The 12,302-nt window shown below is 40.3% G+C and overlaps 1 protein-coding gene across 1 annotated transcript in view; it reads right to left on the reverse strand.

Annotated features, from left to right (window-relative positions):
• Positions 1-12,302, reverse strand: part of pde11a (phosphodiesterase 11a) — a 401,879-nt gene that overhangs the window by 49,413 nt on the left and 340,164 nt on the right. The window contains exons 15-16 of the mRNA XM_039757714.1: positions 6,317-6,417; positions 4,147-4,224 (exon numbers count right to left, since the gene is read on the reverse strand). Coding sequence (XP_039613648.1) covers positions 4,147-4,224; positions 6,317-6,417 — 179 coding nt within the window. The remainder of the gene's footprint in view (positions 1-4,146; positions 4,225-6,316; positions 6,418-12,302) is intronic.

Consider the following 12,302-nt stretch of genomic DNA (forward strand, 5'->3'; position numbering starts at 1 on the left):
ATTAATACATATATATATACATATATATATACAGTATATATATATATATATATACATATATATATGTATATACAGTATATATATGTGAATATATACTGCTCAAAAGAATTAAAGGAACACTTTTTAATCAGAGTATAGCATAAAGTCAATGAAACTTATGGGATGTTAATCTGGTCAGTTAAGTAGCAGAGGGGTTGTTAATCAGTTTCAGCTGCTGTGGTGTTAATGAAATTAACAACAGATGCACTAGAGGGGCAACAATGAGATGACCCCCAAAACAGGAATGGTTTAACAGGTGGAGGCCACTGACATTTTTCCCTCCTCATCTTTTCTGACTGTTTCTTCACTAGTTTTGCATTTGGCTACAGTCAGTGTCACTACTGGTGTCACATGAGGCGATACCTGGACCCTACAGAGGTTGCACAGGTAGTCCAACTTCTCCAGGATGGCACATCAATACGTGTCATTGCCAGAAGGTTTGCTGTGTCTCCTGCACAGTCTCAAGGGCATGGAGGAGATTCTAGGAGACAAGCAGTTACTCTAGGAGAGCTGGAGAGGGCCATAGAAGGTCCATAACCCATCAGCAGGACCAGTATCTGCTCCTTTGGGCAAGGAGGAACAGGATGAGCACTGCCAGAGCCCTACAAAATGACCTCCAGCAGGCCACTGGTGTGAATGTCTCTGACCAAAAAATCAGAAAGACTTCATGAGGGTGACCCAAGGGCCCCATGTCCTCTAATGGGCCCTGAGCTCACTGCCCAGCAGCATGCAGCTCGATTGGCATTCGCCATAGAATACCAGAATTGGCAGATGCACCACTGGTGCCCTGTGCTTTTTACAGATGAGAGCAGGTTCACCCTGAGCACGTGACAGAAGTGAAAGGGTCTGGAGAAGCCATGGAGAACATTATGCTGCCTGTAACATCATTCAGCATGAGCAGTTTGGTGGTGGGTTAATGATTGTCTGGGGAGGCATATCCATGGAGGGTCACACAGACCGCTACAGGCTTGACAAAGGCACCTTGGCTGCCATTAGGTATCAGGATGAAATCCTTGGACCCATTGTCAGACCCTATGCTGGTACAGTGGCTCCTGGTGCACGACAATTCCTGGCCTCATGTGGTGAGAGTATGCAGGCAGTTCCTGGAGGATGAAGGAATTGATACCATTGACTGGCCACCACACTTTCCTGACCTAAATCCAATAGAACACCTCTGGGACATTATGTTTTGGTCCATCCAATGCCACCAGGTTGCACCTCAGACTGTCCAGGAGCTCAGTGATGCCCTGGTCCAGATCTGGGAGGAGATCCCCACAACACCATCTGTCATCTCATTAGAAGCATGCACCGATGTTGTCAGGCATGTATACAAGAACACAGGGGCCATACAAAGTGCTGTGTACAATTTGGAGTTGCTGCAATTAAATTTTGGCAAAATGGACTAGCCTGCCACATAATTTTTTCACTCTGATTTTTGGGGAGTCTTTGAATTGAGGGCTCTGTAGGTTGATCATTTTCATTTCCATCAACCGATGTGGCATCCTTTCGTTCCCAACACATTACCCAGTCTATATCAGTATAGATATCCAGGAGGATTTCTTTTTCCCATTGAGATCTGATGGGTTTTCAAAGTGTTCCTTTAATTTTTTTGAGCAGTTTATATATATATATATATATATATATACATATATATGTGAATATACATAATGGCAGATGGCTGGTGCCCGGCCGGGATGACTTTATACTGGACAGACTGGGGGGAGAGCATGCATAGCACATTATCTCCCCTGGAATGCCAGATGGTAGCTCCCACCGGGCTGCTGCAGTGCCACAGATTCCCACAGGACTTCATGTGAGATGGATTTCTGTTACTCAGCCTTATTGGGTATCGTGGGTGTCGCCACGGGGTGCTGCAGGGATTGGAGAGCCCTAATTTTTTGAGATCCCACCACGCCCAGAAGAGCTTCCGTACCATGGTGTTATGTAAAAGAAGCCCCCTGCCGAAGTTCCAGGAGTCGGAGTTGGGAGGAAGGAGAAAAAGCTTACTGGGAGGAGTGGAGCCAGAGAAGAAGAAAGAGAAAGAGGGAGGAAAATAAAAAGGGCATCGCTGTGTGCTATTTGCTGGATTGTGCTTTGTAAAGGCTTAGGTAAGATCTTCTCACATCAAAGTAAAATCCAGTGTGTGTCACAGAACTTGTGTCTGTCTGCATCATGTTTGGGGAGCTGAAGCAAGCCAAGAAAGTTAGCTGCAGGCCACAATATATAAAATATATATATACAGTAATGGACAGATGAGCATCCCTTATCTGGCTGGGAGGTCAACATCATAAAGGATGCAAACGAAAGGGGCACCAGTTTAGACATCCCAGCAATAATGGATGGGAATTTTGTATGCAGCTGGGAAGCCAACCTGTAAGATGGACAAAATGGATATAGTATCCTGAACAGCATAAGTAATAGGCTCTTTCCTGGTCAGGAGGCCACACTTTTGAGGTAGTGGGTGACTACCTCCCATGTGCAGGTTGTTCCTTCACAGGTTGGGTGGCAGCATTCCTTATGGTTGTGGTCCATTAGAACTGCCTTGTTAGTTTTTATGGGGGCCGCCAGGGGGAGTATTGGTAGGCGAGGTTCAAGTTTTCTGCCCAAACCAGAAGTGCTTCCCAAAGGCAAGGTTTCAACACTGGACATACTTCTGGGTTGGGTTGAAAACAAGGCCTTTGTCTTCACATGGTGAGTCAGAGTCGGGAGAGGAGCTGGACAACACTCGCCTAAGAGGAATCAAGAGGAGCGGAGGTAAAGGGTTTGCTGTGCTGACAAGAAAGACATCTGTTAAAGGTACTTTGTAAAGTAAAAGGACCTGTTTGAACTTGGGACAGTGTCTGTAAGGTTGGTTTGGGGATTGCTGTGCCATTACACCACCTACTGGGCACAACATATACTAGATAGATAGATAGATAGATAGATATGAAAGGCACTATATGATAGATAACAACAACAACAACAACAACATTTATTTATATAGCACATTTTCATACAAACAGTAGCTCAAAGTGCTTTACATATTAAAGATAGATAGATAGATAGAAGTGAACGGCACTATATGATAGATAGATAGATAGATAGATAGATAGATAGATGTGAAAGGTGCTATATATTAGATAGATAGATAGATATGAAAGGTGCTATATGATAGATAGATAGATATGAAAGGCACTATATGATAGATAGACAGACAGATAGATAGATAGATAGATAGATAGATAGATAGATAGATAGATTGTGTAAAAGACGCTATATAGCGCCTGACCCGGCACAGATCACGCAGAGGCAACGTGTACTAAAACACACAGGTTTTATTTTTTCTTCAGCTGTGTGACACGTCTTCCCCATGCCACACAGACCAAACACAGTCCCAAACACAGTCCCAAAGCACAAAGTCACAATTCTCCACCACTCCTTCCAGGCAAGCTTCGTCTCCTTCTTCCTCCCAACTCTGGCTCACCGAGTGGTGGTGGCTGGGCCCTTTTATAGCCCACCCGGAAGCGTTCCAGGTGATTAACCACCTGGTCCTGATTGCACTTCCGGGTGGGGCTGAAAGCTCGTCCAGCCGGGCTGTGGGAAGCAGGCAGCTCCCCTTGGCGGCCACGCCGGGCCCCAACCAAGCTGTGGAGGACTCCATCTCCCATGGAGCCCTGCGGGCGGTTGGGGAGTCACCGTCGGCCAGGGAGGCTACCACCAAGCGCTCCGGGGGAGGTATTGGACCGCCCATGGCGGCTCCCCCGGAACATAAGTAGCAGGGGCGTCCCTGCCGGGCATGGGACCTGGCTGTCCTTCACAATAGATAGATAGATAGATAGATAGATATGAAAGGCACTATATGATAGATAGATAGATAGATATGAAAGGCACTATATGATTGATAGATAGATAGATAAATAGATAGATAGATATGAAAAGCACTTTATAATAGATAGATACAGTAGATGTGAAAGGCACTATATAATATATAGATAGATACAACAAGCCATATTAACGAAGAAATAGATACGAAAGCAACTAAACAACAGAAATAAAAAAAAAATTAATGCACTTTAAGGATAGATTAGTATAAACCCAAACCTGTTTTTGAAAACAACATAAACATACCTAAACATTTCCCGATGATTTTTAACATTCCAGTTATATTCTCCCTTTTCCACCAGATCAAAAAATGCATTTCTTTTCCTGGAAAAAGTAAGAATAATAAGAGATTATGGAAAAAAAATAAATCCATACCATCAAATTAGTGTCCAGTTCATACCAGAGCTTGCTATGAGGGCAGGAAACACCATTAATAATGGAGTACGAGTCTGAGAGCACAGCTGTCATTTTGATGGTCTGCTGTTATATTAATTTGACCCTAATTAATGTATTAAAGACTGAATGGTAATTAAGGTCAATTGAGTAACTGTATGTTGTGGCTTATCCTGTAATTAAAAATAATTTTGGTATTGAACGATAGACTTATGGCCTATGGAGGTCACAGATAAATGATTTATACATTTAAAACGAATGAAACATAATTAAAATGTGAGCCTTATGCATTTTAGTGCTGTTCTTTCTGGTAAAACCTCATCTGTAGCTGCGATGTTGACACTGCTGCTCACTCATGAGTATATCATATAAAATTGGCCATTAATGAATTTGAGTGAGTGTTAAGAATAAATCATATTCAAGGTCTGTCCCTGTGAGTTATTAATAATAAACTCAGGCAGTTGCAGCCTAGCCCAGCAGCATTGGGAACATTGCAGAAATTATCTCTGCAGAGAGTGCCAAGACCATCACAGTATTTTTTACTGTTATTTAGGTAATGTGTAAGGAAAATATTTGTCTAATCTGCGTGTATTGGGTGTAAGCAGGGATTTTAACTGTTATGTGCACCAAACATATTTGAATGGGGTCGGGAGGGCAATACAGGTATGGTTATTTGGGCGTTTGCTACCCTTTTAATTTTAGCGCATTTTAGGTTAACACCCTGTAAATTTCCCTTCTGTTCTTTCAAATACTGTGAGCTTTTTGAGGCAGACTTGCAAGGTTCTGTCATAATCTCTCTATTATAAAAGGAAATCCTGAGACGAGACTTTCTCGGAGATAATATCAACTTCCACGAGACATAATTTCAGGTCCCACAAGATGAGAATTTTTGCCAAGAGATTGACAAGTCCCGCCCTCCTCTCAAACATTTAGAACCACGCCCACAGTCCAATCAGTTCTCATTCGTGTGAATGCTATTGTCAGACACAGTTCCTACACTCTCAGCTCCAAGCGGGGTCGGAAATAAAAGACAAAGAGTAGAAGACAAAGTAGAACTTCGTAAAGAGGTTCAAATATGTTGGGGTGATACACATGCAGAGCAGGTTAGAGACTATGAAAGTACTAAATTCAAAAGTCTCAAAAAACTGAGAGTAAAGATAGCATTAGCGCTAACAAATGGAAATTATTATAACGGAACAGCAAAAAGAGATTGAATATATGGACATAGGCGATATGACAGAAGTATGTGGATATTGTTTGGCTTTAAACTTTAAGTCGGAGACTTGTAGATCATCTAATTCGTGTTGCCATCAGGGAAGAGTAATGTTTCTTCCCAATGAAGAGGCGTATCCGCGTGAATTGAAAGATTTGTTGTTTGGTGAAAGTGAAATCCACATAGGTGAGTGGCAGAGCCCCCTAGTTTTTCAAAATATAATATTCTCCCAAAGTCTTTTCTGTTTCTTGTGATCAGCATTTTTGACAATGTGCATGACACCATTTTCTAAATTAAGTGTGTATGATGATTAGTCTTGTGTTCATTTTGAGCCAAGCACTCACAGTATGTACATTCTGATTATGGTGCTGCCTTTGTTCTTATATCCGGTTTGTCCGTTTGTTCTGACATCTCTCTTTGCAGCAGCTGTCTCTCTCTTTCTTTAAACAGATGCACTGAAGCAAATCACCGTCAGCTCTCAGTTGTCCACCTTGCCCAATTTAAGCCCAGTCAGCTGTACAATACTTGATGTTCAACTAATGACACCTCATGAGTGCTTTTGGCAGATGAAAATGTTTATGAACTCTGACAACGTCTGGATATGCAGTACTTTGTGTATCACAAGGTCTGGTTTAGCTCTAATTAGGAAACAGGAGTGGTGCGGTCACATTGACACAGGCCATAACGGAGAGTATTACAGAAACAACAAAAGTAAACTTAAATCCTTGGAGCTTTACAGAGAAATCACACTGCATCACTGATAAGCAATAATACCAATTCATTTTTAAAGTCCTAATAAGGCATACATACTCAAAATAGAGGGTGATGTCAGTGGCCAGTATGGATTGCTTCAGAAGCTGCATGAGGTCGCTGTACTCCTGTGATGACAAATTGGAAAATATGTTGTGGCCCTATAAGAAGACAGAACAAGAAACAGACACATTTAGTGGCTAAAGAATTTAAAAATCATAAAAAAGTGAGAAATTTGACAAACAAAAGGAGACCATTCAGTCCATCTGTTTGTTTAGCTTGTAGCTGTCCCAATGTCTCATCCAGATTCTCCTTAAAGGTTTTTAAGGTTTCTGCTTCTGCACCATGTCTCGGGCCCATAACTCTTTGTGTGAAGAAGTGCTTCATGGCTTCTCCTTAATTTCCACAAATGTCCTCAGGTACAAGATTCACCCTTATGCTGAAAGAACATTTCTAGATCTCATTTATCAATACCTTTTAGGATTTTAAATACCTAGATTAGGTCCCCACGCAGTCTCTGTCCTCTGCTCAGACTAAAAGGTTTAATTCTCTGAGTCTGTCAGAGTAGGACATGTCCTTGTGTCCTGGGATGTACCTATTTGCTCTCCTCTGCGCAGCTTCAAGTGCTGCTGTGTCTTTCTTGTATCATGGTGACCAGAAATGCACACAGCACTCCAGATGTGGTCTTACTAGTGTGTGATATAGTTTGAGCAGTCATCTTGGCCGTTTACACTTGCTATTTTTGAGCATGGTGGTGTTGTAAGATAATAACACAATAAAATGTAAAAAAAAGTGGGTAAGGAAAACCAATTGCTAAGAACAGAAATTTTATATAGCAGATAGTCTCTGGTTTTCAGACTTTCAACTTTCCTATAAGACAGTAATATAATGTAACCCTTTAATATAAGGATGTGCCTTTGTTTAACAACTTTATTATCTATTCAAAGACATAGATAGACATTATACACATTTTAGTGTAGTTGGCAAGATAGATAGATAGATAGATATTTTAGTGCAGTCTTCAGGATAGATAGATAGATATTTTAGTGTACTCAGCAGGATAGATAGATAGACAGATAGATAGCTAAATATTCTAGTGTAGTCGGCAAGATAGATAGATAGATAGATAGATAGATAGATATGAAAGGCACTATATGATAGATAGATAGATAGATAGATAGATAGATATTTTAGTGCAGTCTTCAGAATAGATAGATAGATATTTTAGTGTAGTCGACAGGATAGATAGATAGATAGATATTTTAGTGTAGTCAGCAGGATAGATAGATAGATAGATAGATAGATCAATACGAAAGGCACTATATAATAGATAGATAGATAGATACATACATATTTTAGTGCAGTCTTCAGAATAGATAGATAGATATTTTAGTGTAGTCGGCAAAATAGATAGATATTTTAGTGTAGTCGACAGGATAGATAGATAGATAGATAGATATTTTAGTGTAGTCAGCAGGATAGATAGATAGATAGATAGAGAGATAGAGAGATAGATAGATAGATAGATAGATAGATAGATAGATAGATAGATAGATAGATAGATTCTCTCAATTCGGAGAAAGACCCCATTCCAGGTAGACTGGCCGTGCAATGGATGTCAAAAAAAAATGGTGCAAATACAACACACAAAACAGAACACAAATGATCCTCTTCACAGAACAAGATTGCCAATCTATCATGGCCACCTCAGAAATACAATTCAATAGCAGAAAATACTTTACTCTTGCATGACACTCCTCATGAAATGCAGGCACAGAGCGGTGTGACACCTGTCACTAAATGTGGAACTAACATATATGAGGATACCAATTTATTGAAATACATCAAAAACAAGTACAACCCGAAATCAGAAAAAGTTGGCACAGTATGGAAAATGTACATAAAAAATGCAGTGATTCTTAAATTTACTGTGACTTTCATTTCTTTTCAAATAGTAGGAACTCAGGATATTTCACGTTTTGTCTGGTCAACTTCATTTCATTTGTTAATAGACTTTCGCTTCTGCTTTTCAGGCTTGCAACTCATCCCAAAAAAATGTCAGAAATTAAGCAAATTAAGGCCGGTAATGAGGTCAAATACAGTAATGAAATAATGATATGATTTCAAACAGGGGATGTCAACAGGTGATTGTAATCCTGATTTTGTACAAAAGCGTTATCCACGAAAGGCTGAGTCTTTAACAGTAGAATCCCTGAAGCTTACGAAAATATTTGTAATGCTGGGCCACCTTAAATTTTTCACACCTCATCATCAGCCAATTTGTTTTGCAAATGTGTCAATCAGCACAAGCAGCAAGCAGGCTGCTCACTTATCCCCCTCAAAGGCAGCTGAAGTCAAGTCAGACGCAAAATTCTTAAGAGCTGAAGTCTCTATATCTGGCAGTTAGGGGTCTGGAATTGTATAGGGTAACTAGGGGTTTTGCCTTTTGCTCACTTCGCTCGTCAACAACAACCAAGCCTGCGCTATGTGCCAGCCACTTCCCATCTCTGCCGCTTGCATTGTGAACAGGGGGGCTGAACTCACCCCAAGGAGACTCGGTCACCCTCCGAAACCCCCTCTTAAACGGTGATACAATAGAAAACAAATATAGTTTTTTTTTCCTCCTCTTTGCTTGATCAGCTGCTGGATGATCTTCGTCTCGCGCTGCACTTCGAACACTTAAAAGCCTGTACAGCAGCTGTCCTACTCTTTGTCTTATTTCCGGCCCCGGGAGTGGTTAAATGTCTTGGCACAAAGTCTCCTCTCGCGGGATGTGAGTTCTTGATATTTTTTACTTTATAATTTCAAAATGGAAGAATCTTAAAATCTAACAACATCACATTAAAGTTCGATAAATTCTGAAAAGAATGATACCAAACATGTATACAGTACAACCTCAATTATCCGGTTTAATGACTGGCGCCCATCATCTGGATAATCAAAAATCACGGATAATTGAAAATAATTATAAAAATTCACAAATGCTAGAATAGGTGCTGTACAGTGAAATTCTTACCTTTCTTGTGTTGTTTATGAAGTTTTCTTGACAAAATCAGACAGGAGACGCTGCTTTGTGTTCTTGCAGCGCTTCAATTTTATTGACGTGCGGAGCTTGCGAAGTGTTAGGATGTCGCTAAAATTTGAATCCGCTTCCTGCTCAAGAAAGTCTAGCAATGTTTCGGTACAATTTAGCGCTTCTGCAATCGAAATTTCTTTTCTGAAGGTTCTTCTTCAACTGCGTCATCGTCGCTTTCTTCAGGCAATTCCGCACTTGACTTCGCTTCTGCAGCAAGGGAGGCGTCGTCTTTCACTTGATATCCAGGCTGATCATTATCAGAGAGTAGCCATTCTTCAATGTTTTCTCTGTAAACGTCTTCAAATCCATTTACATTTTGAATTTCCTCCAAAAGCGATGCCGCTGTTATTTCTTGGCTTTCACTGAAATTGACGTTTTCAACACTATCCATTACATCAGGGAACAATTTTCGCCATGACTTTCGAAAGGTTAAGTTCGGCATGTCATCCCAACTCTCTGAACATGAGAAAATTGCGTCCTTAATTGTCCATTTCTTGTAAAACTCACGGAGATTTCTGTCTTCCTCCAAGACTGAATGGAGTAAAGATTTCCTGTAACGACGCTTGAATGCTTCTAAGATGCCCTGGTCCATAGGTTGCTTAAGCGATGTCACGTTTGGAGGAAGATATGCGACGAAAATCTGGTCATCGCTTGTTTTCAGGACATTTTCGCTAGGATGGGAAGGTGCGTTGTCCAACAGTAACACAGCTCTTTGTGGCAAATTTTTGGAGCATAGATGGTCTCGAACAGTAGGAACAAAATGTTTAAAAAAACAATCTTTAAAAATCTCTCTGTTCATCCATGCTTTGGTCTGATTGTAGTAAAGGAGAGGAAAATTGCGCATTTGTGTACCCTTAAATGATCGTGGATTCTTAGACTTTCCAATGCATATGAGTTTCAATTTGTGCAAACCACTAGTGTTAGCGCATGCTAGCACTGTTATTCGTTCCTTACTGGACTTGTGACCTGGAGCAGACCTTTCTTCTTTTGATACGAGCGTTTTTGACGGCAAAGCCTTCCAACACAAACCAGTCTCGTCAGCATTATAAAGTTGGTCAGGTGAAAGATCTTGAGCCTCGACAAGACGTTTAAATTCCGTTACGTATAGTGCTGCAGCGTCAGAATCACCGCTTAGTTTCTCACCTTGGATATCCGACTGTCTAATTCCGTGGCGAGATTTGAAACATTGCAGCCATCCTTGAGACGCAGCAAATGGTTTAGGAATCTTCATCTCACAGTGAAACCATTTCGCTTTATCGAGCAGAAATGGCCCAGATACAGGACATCCCACGGCGCGTTTTTGCTTGAACCATTCGAACACAGCTCTATCCAGATCGTCAAATTTTGAACCCTTTGTTGTCTTGTGTGCACTCGTCCCATTAAATGTATCGGATGAAGTTACGAACTTGTAGAGTTCATCTTTCTTCCGAACAATATCACGCACTGTTTGATTTCCTATGTTAAATTCCGATGAAAGCTTAGCAATTGATTCCCCCATTTCAGCACGTTCAACAATTTGCAGTTTCGTAGCAATTGACAAAACAACTCTTTTTCTTTTTGCTTTGTCACTGGACCCCGACATTTCGGCACAAACTTATGCAAAACCGCTTTCTAACCTTGAGGTGCGGACGCCAATTGAATGAACCCGGAACAAGGCGTCACCTACATGGACCGTGCGACCCATACAAAACTAATTGACGAATGGCAGTCGTCTGAATTTGGAAAAAGGGGAGGGAGAGTGTTCGGAACGAGTCCTCTGCATCGGATTAAGTCTAATGGTTTTTCATAGCAGGGGATCGCCTGGCTGGTGCACAGATGCTATACTGTACGTTCAATCCTTTTAGAATAATTCTCAGAAACCCATCGACAAAGAAAACTTTAGCTGTGACACACGTAGTGTACATTCCTGTAGTCGGAATTCTTGGCGGTCTTGTGATGTCTCACACTTTTTTTTTTTTTAGGCGATCCTGGATAACCAAATGCACGGTTAACTGAAGACCAGATAATCGAGGTTCCACTGTATATATAAAATAAGCCAGATTTAAAGTGTGACAAAAAACTTCACATAAAATCGTTGCAATTTTAGGCTTAGGATTTTATATTTAGAGAGTAAAAAATATCATTATTTGGAATAAATACATGTCATGTGTGTTCCATATCTACAACAATCTGGGTAAATGTGGGATGACAGGAAATGTGAGGCAAGAAATGTTGAACACAAAACTAAAACAGAAACGTTTTTCATGTTATAGTAATAATTGACAAAATGCTGACGTGAAGTGTATAATGTGTGAAAACTGAAGTCCAAATATCAAATAACACTTTCACAAAAGGTGTAAGAAAACAAGTGCACTTTTATTCAAGAACTAGCAGAATACCCGCGCTTCGCAGCGGAGAAGTAGTGTGTTAAAGAAGGTACGAAAAAGAAAAGGAAAAATTTTAAAAATAACGTAACATGATTGTTAATGTAATTGTTTTGTCATTGATATGAGTGTTGTTCTCATATCTATCTATCTATATATATATATATATATATATATATATATATATATATACCAGCTTGGCAGCGAGAAGTAGTGTGTTAAAGAAGTTATGAAAAAGAAAAGGAAACATTTTAAAAATAATGTAACATGATTGTCAAAGTAATTGTTTTGTGTATTTGGCGGCAGCGTCACAAAGTTATTTTCGTCTAGCTGCATCAGAAAATGTACCACGACGTCTGACACGCCTCCTTTTTAGTGTTTTCTCACAGCTTGGATTGCTGCTGTCATATATATATATACACACACACACACACACACACACACACATATATATATACAGTGGTGTGAAAAACTATTTGCCCCCTTCCTGATTTCTTATTCTTTTGCATGTTTGTCACACAAAATGTTTCTGATCATCAAACACATTTAACCATTAGTCAAATATAACACAAGTAAACACAAAATGCAGTTTTAAATGATGGTTTTA

This window comes from Polypterus senegalus, chromosome 6 (assembly GCF_016835505.1).
Source record: "Polypterus senegalus isolate Bchr_013 chromosome 6, ASM1683550v1, whole genome shotgun sequence".
NCBI classification, from domain to species: Eukaryota; Metazoa; Chordata; class Cladistia; order Polypteriformes; family Polypteridae; genus Polypterus; species Polypterus senegalus.